Source organism: Ceratotherium simum, chromosome 6 (assembly GCF_057802395.1).
Source record: "Ceratotherium simum simum isolate JZ-2026a chromosome 6, ASM5780239v1, whole genome shotgun sequence".
In the NCBI taxonomy this organism is placed as follows: domain Eukaryota; kingdom Metazoa; phylum Chordata; class Mammalia; order Perissodactyla; family Rhinocerotidae; genus Ceratotherium; species Ceratotherium simum.
The window spans coordinates 70,102,980-70,121,149 of NC_141905.1; the positions used below are offsets into that span (position 1 = coordinate 70,102,980).

General features: G+C 33.3%; 1 protein-coding gene across 2 annotated transcripts in view; it reads left to right on the forward strand.

Annotated features, from left to right (window-relative positions):
• Positions 1–18,170, forward strand: part of SHOC2 (SHOC2 leucine rich repeat scaffold protein) — a 95,622-nt gene that overhangs the window by 54,483 nt on the left and 22,969 nt on the right. For both annotated transcript variants that reach the window (XM_004428078.3, XM_087432575.1), the window contains exon 3: positions 17,611–17,748. In XM_004428078.3, coding sequence (XP_004428135.1) covers positions 17,611–17,748 — 138 coding nt within the window. The remainder of the gene's footprint in view (positions 1–17,610; positions 17,749–18,170) is intronic.

The window sequence follows — 18,170 nt, forward strand, 5'->3', positions numbered from 1 at the left end:
TCCATTTTACGTAGTAGATCCACATTATTATAGATATATATTATATTATGCGTATTAAATGTTTATTATATTCTCTGTTGTTTCTATGAGCATACCACTTTCAGTCATCCAGTTTGTGTTTAGCAGTGTATTTGAGGAATATGAGAAATTAGAAGTTTTTGAAATATAGCCTACTAGTTAGTTTAAATAATATATTTGGAATTTAGCCATTACACAAGATTGTGCTGTGCTGCTGCATTTATAGGGACATTATATTAAAATAACATCTATCTGTTTAAGCATGAATGGCATCTTTATTAATACCATGTGATTTGATTCCAGTGATACATATTCACATGAGTGAACACTGGCAGAAAACAGTAAAAGGATATTGAACAGACAGTAAATGTAAGCCTCTGAAGAGCCAGAGATAATATATCACAGAGTAGCCAAGAAAACTCTTCCTTTTGTAACGTTTACTTACTTTTCTCCTTTTGTATGATAAGGCATGGACAAATAAAGTAAATGTTCTATCTTTTTGTGTTAAGTAGATATTTGGAAACCTTAGTCACTGCTTTCTTTTATAGGGCAGAGTTCTATTCTTCTTGCCCATGCCTCCTTTTACCATTTGTAGTCTTGAGAGAGACTCTTCACTGTACACCAAGACAGTCAAAAAATTGTGTTTTCAGAGGGGAAACAGGAAATAACCGCCTCCCTCCCCATCCTTTGAGTTTCATGTTAGAGATGTGCTTTTGTAAATTTTTTTTTTGCCTGGGTAGATTAGAGTGAGGGCTATCAGTTACTCAGTTTGAATAATTAATCAACTTAGTTCAGGAAACTCTGGACAATGAAATTTCAAGAAATTTTCTTCTAGAAAGGAAATGGTTGGTCTTTGAAATAAATTCCATCTTTGTCTCTTACTAATATTCCTACAATTTATTTTCTTTTGTTGAATTATAGGTTAGTTTAGAATTTCTTATCTTTCTTTAAAGGTTACCCCTTATTTATTATTATTTATAAAAACAGCCAAGTTAGAGGGAATATTTTTTAAAAGTCTATTCTTCCTACATTATTCGATAAAATGCTACATCATTTATATAGTATGCAATTTCATGTGAATTTGTCAAATTAACCCCTTTTGCCTAGGAGAATGATCTGATATATTCAAGTGTGTGCTTTTTGAGAACCCAGGTAATTTTTACCCATTTAAAAAACAACTCTCGCAGCATTCAGATGTATGAGAAATTAGAATCAGCAAATTTTTTCTTTATACATTTGACTCAGTAACATTTATTGAAAACAAAGTCAATTTCCTACTATACTGCAGTACTCCAGTGTTATAGTTTATAAGTCAAGTGATATATGTAATCCACATATAATAAATCTATACATACAATCAATATCTATATATAAAAATACAAAGACCAGAATCAGTATTTTTTAAAAATGTTGAAGGACCTTAGAGATTTTAACATCTTATTATGAAATTTTCTATAAAATTTTATAGACAATAAATGGTAGGTTTTCAATAAATGTGGCTTGAAGTAAATTTAATGAAGCCCAGTATTGTTACCTATTTCTCAGTATTAACTCAAATTGTAACCCTTAGTCCCTAAAATTCTTGACATTCTTCTGGGACTGCCAGGGATGATACAGTTGCTTTCATGGTCCAGGTAACATTATTTAATGATCTCATTTGAGTGTTTTGTGCAAGTGCTAATGAGTAACTTAGTTTGGCAGGAAAGAGAAATCAGGACAGGGAATTCATAGTTGTTAATAAATAACTCGTTTGACCGGGAATCGGCAAGAAACCTAGGTACCTAGAAATGAAGTTAACTTAGGTTATTGTTATCAAATTGTCAGGTTTTGCACTAAACAACAAAACCCTGGAAAAGTTATTATTGCTAAAGGAGCCAGTAAGAGAGAAAAGAGCACTTGAGCCATCTTAGAAGGATTTGATAGGATCAGAGGATACCGTTGACTTCCCACTGGTGTGGTGTGGGGAAGAGGGCAATCATTGTACTCTAAAGACAGCATGCTACCCATTCAAAGGAATATAGACACTGTTGTCCATGTTGCTAATTGCGGGAGCACTTGCTTAGAAGAGCTGCTGACGTCTTTGCAATCAGAGGGAGAATTAAGCCTATAAGACAAATTTATATAATGTAATATTATAAATTCTGACCTGGAAGTCCCATAATCTGTTCAAGCTTGTGTGATAGGTATTTCCAGCCCTTGTTAATTATATAGTTTTGCAAATGTATTTTAGTGAGATTTGATGTGATTTTTATAGAGCTAAACTTTTGAATGTTTGAAAAATATCCCTGTAAGTTCAGGAACAAGAGTTATTTTTAAAATATAAGCATCCTTAATGTGAATCAAATGATAGTGTAGGGAAAGTCACAACTTATGAAACAAACCTAAATTATTTATTGACCAATATTTGAGTGCCTACTAGCTACATTTTAATAGGGCCTTTTTATATGTTGCTACATTTACTAAATTTTGTTAAGGAGTTTTGCATATATATTATCATGGACATTGATCTGTAATTCTCTTTTTTTCTTTTTTGTAATGGTTTGTTATCAGGGTAATGCTGCCTTCATATTGTAGAATGAGTTGGGAAGTGTTCCTTTTTTATGTTCTGGAAGAGTTTGTGTTAGAATTAGTATTAATATTATTTAGAGAGAATTAGTATTAATATTATTTAGAGAGAATTAGTATTTAAAGAATTAGTATTATTTCCTCAAATGTACAGAAGAATTTATCATTTATGCAGTCTGGCACTGGGGTTTTCTTTGTAGGAAGGTTTTAAATTACTAATTTAATTTAGTTAATAGACGTAGAGTTATTTGGGTTTTCTATTTCTTCTCAATTGAATTTTGTAGTTTGAATCTGTCCAAGCACTTTTCTGTTTTATATAATTTGTTGAATTTTGGGGCATAAAGTTTATAGTAGTCCTTTTTTATTCTTTGAATGTCTGTAATATGTGTAATCATGTCCCCCTTTCATTGCTGATACTGGTAATTTGGGTCTTCTCTCTTTGCTTGACCGGCCTGGCTAGAGGTGTATCAATTTTATTGGTCTTTTCAAGAAAACTGCTTTTGTTTTTTCCTTTTCTATTATCTTTCTGTTTTCTTTCTTTTTTTTGTTTTCTGCTCTTTATTATTTAGTTCCTTATTAACTTTAGGTTTAATATGCTCTTCTTTGTCAACTTAAGTTGTTAGATTGATTTCAGACCTTTCTTCTTTTCACTATTTAAGCATTTATAGCTATAATCTACCTTCAAATACTATTTTAGCAGCAGCACACAAATTTTGATCTGTTGTCTTTTTATTATTATTCAGTTCAAAATATTTTCTAAATATCTCTTGTAATTTCTTCTCAACTCATGGATTGTTTAGAAATGAATTGTTCAATTTCCAAGTATTTAAGAGATGTTTTCAGATGTTTTTTGTTAGTGACTTATAAAATATGATCTATTTTGGTAAATGTTCTATATGCAGTTGAAAACATCTGCTTCCTCTTTGGAGGAAGGTCAAGTTGGTTGATAATGTTATTTATTTCTTCTATACTCCTATCGATTTCCTGTCTATTTTTTCCTTCAGTTAGTGAGAAATGAGTGTCGAAATATCCAACTATAAAAGATTTGTTGGGGCCAGCCCAGTGGCGTAGTGGTTAAGTTCCCACGCTCTGCTTCGGTGGCCCGGGGTTCATGGGTTTGGATCCCGGGAGCAGACCTACACCACTCATCAGCCATGCTGTGGAGGCATCCCATGTACGAAGATAGAGGAAGATTGGCACAGATGTTAGCTCAGGGCCAATCTTCCTCACCAAAATAAATAAATTTGTCTTTCTCCTATTAGTCCTATTATTTTTGGCATCTTGTATTTTGAAACTTTGTTATTAGTTGTATATATACTTAGGATTTTTTTTTTCCTGATGAGGTGATGTATCGTTGTAAAATGGCTGTTTTTTTCTCTGGTAATATTTCTTTTTCTAAATTCTATTTTATTTGATATTAATACAGCCATTCCAGCTTCCTTGTTGATTGGTGCTTTCATTTTATATTTTTTTCTATTCTTTTACGTTTTTGTGTCTTTATATTTAAAGTGGTTTCTTGTAGACAGCATATAGTTAGGTCTTGTGTTTTTATCCTGTCTGACAGTTTTTGCCTTAACTGAAGAGTTTAGACCATTTACATTTAATATAGTTACCAATATGCTTGGGTTAAAATCTACCATCTGGCTATTTATTTTCCATTTGTGCCATTTGTTACTTATTCCTTTTTTCCCTCATTTCATGCCTTCTTTTGAATTGAGTATTTTTTTATAAATTCCATTTATCTCAACTGTTGGCATATTAGTTATACATCTTTGTTACTTTTAGTGTCTGCTCTTCTAGTATTTACGGTACATATCATAACACAGTCAACATTGAAATAATAATAATATTATACCACTTCACATATAGCCTAAGAACCTTACAGTAGAGCTCTCCTACTTCTCTCATATTTTGTGCAATTATTGTCATACGTTTTACTTCTTCATGTGTTATAAATCCCATAATAATACATTGCTATTGTTTTTTCTTTTTTAACTATCTTTTTTAAGCTTTTTGTTTTGAACAAATTTTAGACTTACAGAAAAGTTGCAAAACCAGTGAGGGTTCTCATAGACCCTTAACCCTGCTTCCCCTAAAATTAACATCCTACGTAGCCATTGTACATTGATCAAAACCAAGAAATTAACATTGGTACAATGCTATTAACTATAAATTTTATTCGGATTTCACCAGTTTTTCCAGTAATTTCCTTTTTCTGTTACAGAATCCCACATTACATTTAATTGTCATGTGCCGTTAGTCTCCTCCAACTTGTGACAGTTGGAAAGACTGAAAGTCTGTGCTTTCATGATGTTGATACTTTTGAAGAGTACTGCTTACATATTATGTAACATTTCACTCATTTTTTGTTTGCATTATGTTTTCTCATGACTAGTTTGAGGTTTTGCGTTTTTGGCAACAATACCGCAGAGGTGATTGTGGTGCCTTTCCAGTGAATCATATCAAGAGATACATGATGTTAATGTGTCTCATTACTGATGATTTTGACCTTGACTGCTTGATTATGGTGGTTTCTGCTGTGCTGCCTCACTTTAAGATTAGTAATTTTTTCTTTTAATTAATAATTATCTTGAAGTACTGGTTTTAGACTATGCCAATGTCTTGTTTTTCCTTAATCTTGTGCTCATGAATTTTAGCATTCATTGGTGGATCTTCCCTGAAACAATTATTACTATATTCTAGTGATGATATTTTTATATTTCCCTCTTTCCTTTTGCATTTATTAATTGAAATTCTTCTATAAGGAAGAGCTGTCCCTTCTCCCTCATTTATTTATTTATTCAATTACTTAATTATATCAATCTGGATTTGTTTATTCTAGTCTATAGGTTTCAATCCAATATTTATCATTTTGTTGCTCGAATTGGTCCACCTTTGGTTATTGTGACTCTTTTAGGTTAGTTCCTGTGCCTTTTGGCATGCCATCATCCTTTTCAGTTATGTATTAAAGAGATTAAAAAATGTGAAAAAAATCTTATATTTACCCATGTGTTTACCACTTCTAGGACTTTTTGTTGTTGTGTAGATCTGAATTTCTATCTATTTTCCTTTTGCCCAAAGAACTTCCTTTAATACGTGTATATTGTAGTGCAGGTTTGCTCATAATGAATTCTCTAGGCTTTTGTTTGTCTGAAAGACTTTATTTTGCTTTCGTTTTTGAAAGCTGTTTTTCCTGGTATAGAATTCTATTTTGACAGCTTTTTTTCCTTTCAGTTTTAAAGATATTTCTCGTATTTTTTTTCCTAACTTGCCTAGTTTATGTTTCTGACAAGAGTGTTGCTGTTATTCTTATCTTTATTTCTGTGTTAAGTCTTTTTTTCTCTGTATATTTTTAATATTTTTTCTTTGTCCCTGCACTTTGGTTATAGTGTGCCTCTGGTTTTCTTCATGTTTCTTCTGCTTGAAGTTTATGAGCTTCTTAGATCTGTGGGTTTATGGTTTTCATCAAAAGTGGAAAGATTTTGGCCATTATTTCTTGAAATTTTCCCCTCTTTTTGGCTCCTTCTTTGCTTTTTCTAGTCTATGGATCTCTAACTACATGTATATTATATGTATCATATCTCTTTAATTGTCATTTAGGTCATTGATGTTCTATTCATTTTTGTGTGTATTTTAGATTGTTTTTACTGCTATTTTTTCTATTGCTATATATCATTTCTTTTAGTATCTAAATCTATTGTTAATCCTATGCAATGAAATTTTAATTTTAGATATTGTATTCTTTACCTCTGTACATTCCATTTGGGTGTCAGTTTTGTTCCAGTTTTCTTTGCTTTCTTGAACATATGGATCTTATTTTTAATAACTTTTTCAATGTCTGTGTCTTCTGTTCCATCATCTGTTTTATTTCTGTCTATCCTATGGAATGATTTTTCTCCTCGTTGTGGATGATATTTTCCTGTTTCTTTGCATGCTTGATAATTTTTGATTGGGTGTCCAGCACTATAATTTTTACATTGTTGGATCTTAGATTTTGTTGTATTCCTTTAAATAGTGCTAGACTTTGTTCTGGCATACAGTTAAGTTACCTGGAGTCAGTTTGATCCTTTTGTGGCTGGCTTTTAAGCTTTTTTATGGTGGTTTCAGAGCAGCCTTTAGTCTGGATCTAATTTAGCCCCACTGCTAAGGCGATGCCTTTCTGAGGACTCTCTCTGATGACACTGTATATTATGAGGTCTTTTCTTTCTGACTGTTAGGCACTCAGACTATTCCCAGCCTGTGCGATCGCTGGGAATTGTTTGGGCTGCTGCTTTCTGCTGGTTCTTTGCTCAGCCTCTGGTAATTTCTTTTCACATATATGCAGGTCAGTACTTAGGCAAAGACTCAAAGGGACTTTTCTGCAGATTGCACAGATCTCTCTTTTTGCTTCTCTCTTATCTCTCAAATTCTGCCCCCCAAATTCTAGCCACCTGGACCTTCCTACACTCTGATTTTTTGCCACAACTCAGTAAGACTGTTGGCTTTTGTTCAGTAGTCCTTCCCTGCTTTTTTATGGCCCGGATCATGCCTATAGGCAATAACCTGGGGCAGTCATAATGCTCATATAGTTTCTTTCCTTTATATCAGGGATCATAGTCATGTATGGCTGTTGTTTACTGTCTACAAACCATTTTCTCATATACTTTCCATTGTCTAGTTGTATCATGGCCAGAAATGGAAGTCAATAACTCTTGATTGTATAGTATAAGTGGTTAATATTATAATGACTGTGGATTCTGTTATTGTCCTCTGAAAAATGTCAAATTTTATTCTGGTAGGTAATTAAATTACTACTGAGTCTTTTTGACCTTGTAGAGTCTTGGATTTAGCTCTCTTAGGGTGGTTCTATTTAGTTGTGTCCTTAAACTCAGTGCAAATTAGTCTTGAGATATTGTCTTTACTCCTATAGTATGGCCCTTTTGGGATTCTGTCTCCTGACCCCTCTACCTTGGCAGGACTGAAATTCCAAAATCTTACCCACTACAGATGGTAGCTGTCAAAATCGCTGCTCAGCTCTTTTAGCCTTCCTGTTGTTGTTTTCCCCTGGGCTCCTTGCAGTCTTCTCACCCATAGGTGTATTTTTGGAGTCAGTCAAGGATTTGAGGGGTGTCTGTATGCAGATTTGGGACCCCACTTTTTTGTGGTTTCCTCCTTTCCAGGGTATCCAACCTTGAATTCCAGCCACTGTCATAACCCTGAACCTTGTCCTCCGGCTTCTCAGGCCAAGAGGACTCTGGCTTTCTATTTGAGATTTATTTTACAGGCAGATTTGTGGTTAGCTTCATGGTTAGCTTCATGGTAAAGGCCTTAAAAATGTGGATCTCACTCAGTGTGATTCCTCTACATTAGTTATCTACTATTGTGTAACAAATTACTCTAAAACATAGCTCTTAAAACAACACTTATTTATTATCTACGGTTTCTGTAGTTCAGAATCAGGCACAGCTTAACTGGATCTTCTGCTTCAGGGTTTCTCACCCTGAAGAGAAACCTCAGTCAAGGTGTTAGCCAGGGCTGGGGTGTCATCTGAAGGCTTGTCTAGGAAAGGATCCACATCCAAGCTCATGTGGTGTTGTCAGCATTCAGTTCCTGCCCAGTTGTTGGACTAAGGAGTAAGAACTCTTGCTGACCGTTGGCTGGAGAGTGCCCTCAGTTCTTTGCTACATGGGCCTCTCCAACATGACAGCTTGCTTCATTAAAGGGTGCAAGTTGAGAAGGCAATACAGTGCTGGCAAGATGGAAGTCACAATCTTTTGTAACCTAATCACAGATGTGACATCTCATCACCTTTGCCATGTTCTATTCATTAGAAGCAAGTCACTAAGTTTAGCCCACACTCAAGGGGAGAGGTGATTATACAGTGTATACAGTTATACAAGGTAGGGTCATTGGCACCATCTTAAAGTCTGCCTACCATAGTTCCCTTTTTGCGAGAGTTGAATTCCTTCCACTTTCTACCTGCTTTTGGTCTCTGCATGCTTTTATACAGGGTTTTTTAAAATAATTTGTTCAGAGTTTAAATATTTTATCCAAGACTCCACCATTACCATTAGCCGGAAGCCCAATATTTGACTCTTGGCAGATATTAACCCCAACTCTCTCTTTAGGACAAAAATGTTCTATCATGATAATGTTTTCTTTAAACCTGTGTGTTTTATTTTTTCCCTGATTAACCATTAGATATTTTACCTAGATGTCTTACTAATATCTCACATTCAGTGTGGTCAAGGGATAACTTTTCACTAAAAACTTGTCTTCCTTTTGTATTCTGTTTCTCTCTCTTAATTGCATCATTGTCTTCTCTGTAAACCCAGGTTCAAGATCTTGGAATCAGAAGGTTTTTTTTTTTTTTTTTTTTCTTTTTTAGCTCTAGTCAAGGTATGGCCTATGTACCAGACAGGTTCTGGACCACCAAATTTTTGTTACCAGTTTGTCACCAGTTAAGAACAGAAATTTAAAGTAAGCATTTAGAATCTTGTAGAACAATTTGACATTGTTGGGACATCCAAGCATGCAGTTTTGTATTTTACAAAATGTTGGTCCACAACCAATTGGGGGGAAAACAAAACCCAAAAACTGGGCCTTCACTGTGTATAATTTGAGAATCATTGTTCTTATAGTACTCCTGTTGCTTTTTCCACCTCTCTTATTTGCTTTTGTAGTGGGCCTGTTCATTCAACTGCTATTGATTTAGTGTAGGCCCTCATATTATTTCATGTGGGCTGATTGCAGTAGCTTCCTAATAGACTGTGCTTCCTATTTCTGCCTTCTCCAATCCATCCATTCAAATTTATGAGAAAATAGTTTTTTTTAGTACAGCATTCTGATTATCATGCTTTGCTCAAAAACTTAATTGTACTTGATTATCTGATCAAAAAGTTCCAGATTCCTTAGTTTGATATTTAATACTCCAGATCTCTTCTCTTCCCCTTTCCCTTCCTCTTCCCCTCCCCTTTTTTCTTATATCCCCTCCCATGCCGTGTTTCAGTTCAAAGGTACACATTGTTTCCCCTCTCAACACTCTTATTTCCAACTTCCTTTCCCTGCTTTATCTTTGTTTGCAGCAATTATCACTTCATTTCCTTATTTTCTGATTCCCCATTCCATGCACCCTAGAATGTGAGCTCCATGAGAATAGAGACTTTGTTTTGTTCACCGCTGAATCTCCAGTAGGTGCCTAATAAGTGAATGAGATGGTCACCTTAGAGATAAAGAACTTTGACCATGAATGGCCTTGAAGATCAAGAAGAATGGCTCTTGAATGGTAAGGTTTCATAAGCAGGGCCCTCTCTAGCCTCCCTCAAATCACATATAGTCTCCTACTAATTTTGAATTTCATGAGAACAGTATTGTGTATATTATAGTCTCTTTATATCTTTAGTGCCTAGTATTGTACCTGATAAAAAGAATGCACACATAAGAATTTTTTGTCTGACTGACTGAATTAATGCTCTTATAGCAATAATTTATCTTCTGTTATGTTTTAGGGACATAGTATATTCAAATGGTTGTATAATAATGTTCCTCTGTTACTGATCAAACGCCACAGGTTTAGTTTTTTCATTTATTTAATCAGATGCTCGTTAAGCTTCTGCTGTGAACAAAGCCATATATAAAATATTTTTAACATAATTGATAAAAGTCAAAGATTATTCTAAACTAAGATGTGAAAAAAATGAGAAACTTAGAAAAGTGCCAAATAATCTCAGGAATTTGTTATTTTAAGCATTATAATTACTTGCAGTCTCCAGAATGGGGAAAAAAACCTTTTTTCCTTCTAAAATTGCTCTTCTCTTGTTTGAACTTTAGTTTTACATCCCAGCTATCTAACTTCTCGATATCAGGGGCCACGTGTTCCACTGCTTTTTGCATGTGGAAGACTGTCTTTCTCTATCACAAAATGAAAATCAGTTTAATATATTAGAGTAACCTGGGAGACTGTGTTGCTTAGAGAAATAGAAGGAAGAATCCAACAGGAATCTAGTCAGTGTTATCATCTTTGAGAAGGGAAGGGGTATGTCCAGCATGCTTCATTGTCTGGAAATAGAGTAATGTCATGCTTAAAAAGTTTTGGATACAGTCTGCAGTCTTGGCTCCTCTGAAGACAGGACAAAAGGAAAATAAATTTTTCAAAGTGGAAATGGTTTAGACTTGAGAGAACTTCCATAGAGAAACACATTTTACTAAAATATGTTGAAGATCATGCATCTAATACAAATTTAAGAAATGCCTTTTTCTGTTTTTCTGCCATGGTTTGGATTAAGCAATGTCCAAAGCAGGGGCTTGAGCCAGAGACTGTTTTTTTTTTTTTTAACTTTTTATTGATATTACAGCTCAAGATTGTTTACAAACTATGTAAGCAGTATCCAACTTAAAAAATAGAACCTCAAGACCACCTGGGAAACTCCTCTTTCAGTCACTATTCCTGTCGAGGGTAACCTAGTATCCTGACTTCTACCAATGTACATTAATTTTCCTTGTTTTTATATAAGTGGAATCATAATATATGTATGTTTTTGTGTTCGACTTCTTCCACTTGGCATTATTCATCATATTGGTGTAGGTAGTTAAGATTGTTCATTCTCATTACTGCATAATATTCCATAGTGTGACTATAGCACAATTTATCCATTCTACTGTTGTTTGGTAGTTTCTAATTTGGGGCTAATACAAATCGTGCTACTATGTTATAGTAATGCAAGTCTTTTGGTAAACATGTGGACTCATTTTTGTTGAATATATGCCCAGCAAAGAAATTGCTAAGCCCATGATTTTTTTGCCTCCCTATTTTCCTCATATTATTTCTTTTTCTTGGAATATCCAGGTAGTTCTGAACCATCTTTTAAAGTCTGGCTTTTTTCAATCCACCTATTTTGCGTCTCTATTTACTCATCACTTTGTGTATGTGTATATACCTCCTATTTTATGTTTACAACATTCTGCTCTTTGTTATATTTTTATGTAGAGCCTAATTTTCCAGAATAGATTCTAAGTTTTTTGAGGGCAAACACTGTCACATTATTATTGCTTTTCCATAAAGCTATGTTATATCCTGTAAAGCTATACTTTCAGAATACAACCACCACCATTACATACCTATTAGAATGGCTAAAATCCAAAACATGGACAACACCAAATGCTCATGCAAACTCTCGTTTGTTGCTGGTGGGAATGCAAAATGGTATAGCCACTTTGGAAGACAGTTGGCAGTTTCTGACAAAACTAAAGGTAGTCTTACCATACAAATCTATCAGTCATGCTCCTAGTTATTTACCCAAATGAGTTGAAGACTTATGTCCACACAATAAACTGCACACAAAGTGGTTTTAGCTTTTTTATTCACAATTGCTAAAAATTGGAAGCGACCAAGATATCCTTCAATAAATGAATGAATAAACTGTGGTACACTCATACAGTGGAGTGTTGTTCAGTGATAAAAAGAAATGAACTATCAAGTCACGAAAAGACCTGGAGGACCCTTAAATGCACATTGCTAAATGAAAGAAGCCAATCTGAAAAAGCTACATATAGTGTTGTTCTAACTATAAAACATCCTGGAAAAGGCAAAAGTAAAATATCACTGGTTGCCAGGGGCTCTGGGAGAGGGAGAGAGGGATGAATAAGTAGGTGAAGCACAGGGGATTTTTAGGGCAGTGAAACTATTCTGTATGATACTGTAATGATGGATACATGATAGTATGCATTTCTCAATGCCCATAGAACTGGACGACACAAAGAGTGAATGCTAACGTAAACTGTGGACTTTTAGTTAATAATAATAACGTATCAATGTTGTTTCATCAACTGTGACAAATGTACCACCTAATACAAGATGTTAATAATAGGGGAAACTGTATGTGGGCAAGGGGGTATATGGGAACTCTCGGTACTTTCTGTGCAATTTTTCTGTCAATCTAAAACCTCTAAAAATGAAAAAAACCACTCCTTACCTTCGCCACTACCTCCTTAGTCAAAGCTGAAGTTGTTACCTTAGCCTACAAGGTCCTAAATGAATCTGACTCCTGGCTACTTTATCTCCTACCACTGGCCTTCTGTTGTGTTTTGAACTACTCTTCTTGCCTCTCTTTGTGCTTGCTATTCACTCAGTGTGGAACACACCCTTCTCCCAGATATTTCCATTGTTTCTTCTCTCTCCCATTATTCAGGTCTGTTCTCAAATGCTACTTCATCAGGGTTACTTTCCCTGTCGACTTAACTATCAACACTTCTGATCTCTCCTTCCCCCCATCACACTCTTTTACTCTTATCCTGCTTTATTTTCTTTTATAGCTCTTAATAATCCCTCACCTTGATTATGTTTAATGTTTATTTTTTTCCTTATTAAAATATAAGTTCTGTGAAGGCAGGAATTTTTTATTTTTTCCCTGTTGTATCGTCAGCCCCAAGAATAGTGTCGTCTAGCACATGGTATATGCTTAATAAACATTGGTGGAATGGATGAATGAAGTCCATGTTCTTTGTAGGCAAATCTATGTGGGAAGTCAAATTTAAAGTCAAAAGATTGCTTAGTAAGTATGGAATATGAGTCATAAGATGCATAATATTAATGGCTTATGTCATCAATATGATAGCATCCTGCATTCATTTTCACTAAAAGATACATCTGTTCCATAGACAGCAAACTTCTATTTATGAGTCAGAAAATGCTCTTCAATAAACAGTGTAGGAGAGACTGCTAGTCTCCCTTTTTTCTCGTTGAATTTAAAAATGTACAAAAATAAAGAAACATCACAAAATACAAATGTATAAAGTAGAAAATAAAAACCACTCTTAAACCCAGCCAGAGACAAGTCACTGTTAACACCTTGATTATTGTCCTTTAGAACCATCTGAGATGGACTTATATTTTGTTTTGTTTTTTATAATATTTGGATCATATGTGGTGAAACAAATGTTTAAAAGTACTATATAACTGGACAGAGTATAGAAATAGTAAATAGTGTGAAAATATTTCATGAACTGCTTAAATATATAATATCCTATTTTTTGCAAAGTGTAACATAGGCTTTTATCCTGGCATAGTGTTGTCTGGTGAAGAATTTATTGTATATTCAGAATTTTCAAATGTTTCTGATTATTTGAATATGAATAAGAGGAGCTTGGGCAGTTGTGTTACTGTAAAGAAGAGAGATTTTAAACAGTTTTTTCCTTACACTAAAAATGTTTTGTTAATTGCATTAAATAGGAAATTTTGGATTAATTTTGAAAATAATTTAGATTTTCATGGAAACTGTTTTTATAAATGATAAACTTCTTGGAAGTTTATTATATTTTTTTTCATTGGACTGAAGAAAATTCAAAGTTCTTAAGAAAAAATGTTCTTCCTGAGTCATTTAAAATTTATACATGGATTTTTTGGAAAATCTAAAATAATTTTCAAATTTAACTCACAATAATATATAATTTAGTTGTGAGTTTATTGTATTTCATGGACTAATAGACCAAATTATAAAATGTTATTTTTGAGTGCTGATACTGTTAAAAAAATTAAATTACGTTTCCTGAGTTTTAAGCATTTTCAAAACCTTTAGGCATTACTAGATTGTGAGAAAGAGGTATTACTGTTATTAGATGACACTGTTCTTAATATATGAGTATTAACTTAATTTCTTGACTTTGCAGAGAGTTGTATTCCTGAAAGATAACTTTCTGGAGAGAACATATGCTCAAAAAGATTCAGTTATCATGTAGTGATATACACACATCAGAAGGGATTTAACTTAATTTGAGTCTAGGTGATTATATTCTACTTTTGAAAAACACCTTTTAGTTTTAATGTTAGATAGTCATATGCAAGTTCCTGTCCTAGGATGCTGGTAATTAATCTGTTTCTGTGTTCACTGGCATCCTGAATACTGAAAAAAGCACACACATATATGTTTAGTAACATAGTGTTGTGTTCTGTTTTAACCTAATAATTAGTTGTTAGCATTTAAGCATTAGAAGATTTTATATGAAAATTTAGATTTCCAGCTTCTCTTGGGAAGTGTGAGGATTGGCCAGTATTGAACTTTCTCCATTCCAAGATAGCAGTGATTCTTAATTGGGGCAATTTTGGCATTGTTACAATAGACGACATTTGTTAATGTCTAGAGACACTTTTGATTGTCATGACTTCGTGGGGAGGTGCTATTGGTATCTAATGGGTAACGACCAGGGATGCTGCTTTTATGCACAGGGCAGGCTACTACAACAGAGAATTATCTGGTCCAAAATATTATAGTACTGAGGTTGAGAAGTCCTGCAATATAGCAACAGTTGACCAAGTTGAATCACAGTTATTCCTTATGGGCTAAAGTTAGCCATAGTCTCCTTCTAACTTGTTTTATTTGCTTGGCTGGGCTCTATACACTTTTGGATTTGTACATCTTCCTTTAGAGTGGTGGAAGTTACTTTAATGGGAACTGAAACAACTTCAAGTATTATTTATTAGAAAAGATGATGGCAAATACAAAAAAATGTTTTATTACTCTGGCATGAAGAGTATTAGAATCCAAATTTTATTTTCTCCAGTTATCTTCATTTATTTTTTTTCAGTTAACATGGTGCTATGTACTAAGCACTGTACTGGATATGGAGAAGATAAGCAGGTGCATACACTTTAAGGATTGTTATGTCTTGAAGAACTGTTCCATTTATCATTATGTAATGCTTTCTATATCCCTGATAATTTCCCTTGCTTTGAAGTTGACTTTGTCTGAAATTAGTGTAGCTGCTCCAGCTTTCTTTTGATTAACAGTAGCATTGTATTTCTCCATCCCTTTACTTTTAATATACCTGTGTCTGTATTTAAAGTGGGTTTTTCAAAGACAACATACAGTGGATCTTGTTTTTGTATCTGCTCTGACAGTCTCTATCTTTTATTTGGTGCGTTTATATTAATCACATTTAAAGTGTTTATTGATTTAATTGGATTAATATCAACTATATAACTGTTTCCTGTTAGTTGAACTTGTTCTTTATTTCTTTTTTGTCTTTCACCGTTTTTCTGCCTTATCTGATTTTAATTGAGCATTATATATTATTCCATTTTCTCTCTCCCCAGATCATTTATACTTCTTTTAACTTTTTTGTTATTTGTATGTATGTGTGTAGTTGCCCTGGAGTTTGCAGTATGCATTTACAGCTAATATAAGTCCACTTTCAAATAACACTATACCACTTCTGGGTAGTGCAGGTGACTTAGAATATTCCCAGTTCCTCCTCATGTCCCTTATAACATTACTGTCATTCATTCCATTTATCCTTAAGCTGTGATCACCTAATATATTGTTGCTATTAATACTTTGAACAAACTGTAATCTGTTAGGTCAATTAAGAGTAAGAAAGTAAAAGATTTTACTTTATCTTTATTTATTCTTTCTCTAATACTCTTCCTTTCTTTATGTAGATCCAAGTTTCCCACGTATATCATTTTCCTTCTTTCTGAAGAACTTCTATTAATATTTCTTACAAGATAGGTCTACTGGAGACAAATTCCCTCGATTATTATTTGTCTGAGAAAGTGTGTATTTCTCCTTTGCTTATTGAAGGATAATTTAATTGGATACAGACTTTTTAATTGGATACAGACTGGTTTTTTTCTCTCAACACGTTAAATGTTTCATTCCTTTCTCACTTGCTTGCATACTTACTGAAGAGAAGTCCAATATAATTATTGTCTTTGTTTCTCTATAGGTAAGGTGTTTTTTTTTACCTCTAGTTTCTTTCAAAATTTTCTCTTTGATTTTCTGTAGTTTGAATATGATATGCTTAGGTGAAAACAGGAGATTTTTCTCCTGTGTTTACCCTGAGAACCTGGGCTGGGGCTCCTGGAGATAAAGCACAAGGGTTCCAATTTCTCTCCATCTTTGTTAACACTTGTTACTTTCCGTGTTTTGGTTATAGCCATCCTTATGGGTGTGAAGTGTTATCTCACTGTGGTTTTTAATTGCTTTTCCCTAATGATTAGTAATGTTTAGCATCTTTTAATATGTTTATTGTCCATTTGTATGTCTTCAGAAAAATGTCTATTCAAATCCTTTACCCACTTTTAAATTGAGTTTTTTGTTGTTGTTGAATTGTAGGAGTTCTGTATATATTCTGGATATTAATCCCTTAATAGATATATGATTTGAAAATATTTTCTCCCATTCTGTGGTTTGCCTTTTCACTCTCTTGATAGTGTCCTTTGATGCACGAGTTTTTAAGTTTGATGAAATTTGCTTTATCTATTTTCTCTTTTGTTTATAATATGTGCCTTAATAATGTGCCCCACACCCATTTTTCAGAGTTTTATGTACTTTGCTGTCTTTTTTAGTATCTCTAACCTCTGCCTTATTTCAAAAAAAAAGGAAACTCATAAGGCAACCAATATATCTGTTATAAATGATAAGGATTTTGAAGACAGAATAACACTAAGAATAATCTAAGTTGCCATTACAGCCCTTGCAACCAGAATGAGAAGGAGAAATATACCTTATTTTCTATCTTTTTAGAGTACTATTAAATTGAGAAGCAGTTTTTAGTTTATAAATCTCAATTTATATATCTGTATAAGGTCAGAACATATATACCTGTTTGAGAGCATATATATTTTGAGATAGAAGGTGACCCTCAAATTGAACTCAAGATGTATCTGATATTATTGTTTTGAATTTGGTTAAAAAAATTAGCTCTTTTTAAAGTATGGAATATACAAATGTAAATGTTTATGGTTGAATTGGTTACTTAAATTTCAAAAAATATGTAATATTGGTTGGTAATCATTTACAATCAACATTTTAACTTTATCAGATGTTATTTTCTTTTTTTATTGAGGTATAATTGACATATTAGCTTCAGTTGTACAACATGATGATTCAATATTTGTAAGATATCATTTTTAAATAACAGTTTCAGATTTTGTGTTTGACTTTTTCAGAAAGAAAGTATAATTATGATATAGAAAATGAAGTTTTTCTTTCAGTATTATTGAATATATTCTTTAATAGTTCTAATTAAATTTTTATGTTGGTCAATTTACAGGTGAATTATGTAACCTCATTACGCTGGATGTAGCTCACAATCAACTTGAACACCTTCCAAAGGAGATTGGAAACTGCACGCAGATAACCAACCTTGACTTGCAGCACAATGAACTGCTAGACCTCCCAGATACTATAGGTATGAGAGGAGAAAGAAGATATTGATAGTCGTTTATAGCTACTTGGACATTAAAAAGACTATTTTTGATCCATATTGACAATAAAAATTAAAAGATTAAAATTTAACATTGTCAAAGTAGTAAAACTTCTAAAAGATAGTATTTTAAAATTGCTTTTTATTTCCATTTTCTGGCAAAGAAAATAGTTACGTTTTAGGAAGTGAGCTCACTTGGATTATAAAGAAGATAGAATATTGAGTCATATGTATATGTTCTATTATAAGTCTGTGCTTAAATTGCAGAATGCTTGCGTTTTCTGTTTTTTTGTATTTCAGAATATTGCATGCTAAAATAGACCACACTGAAAAATAGAACCATTGCTGTTTAGTGTTTAAAACATGGCCAACATAGTTTAAAGTTTCATCTGAATATTGAGGTAGTA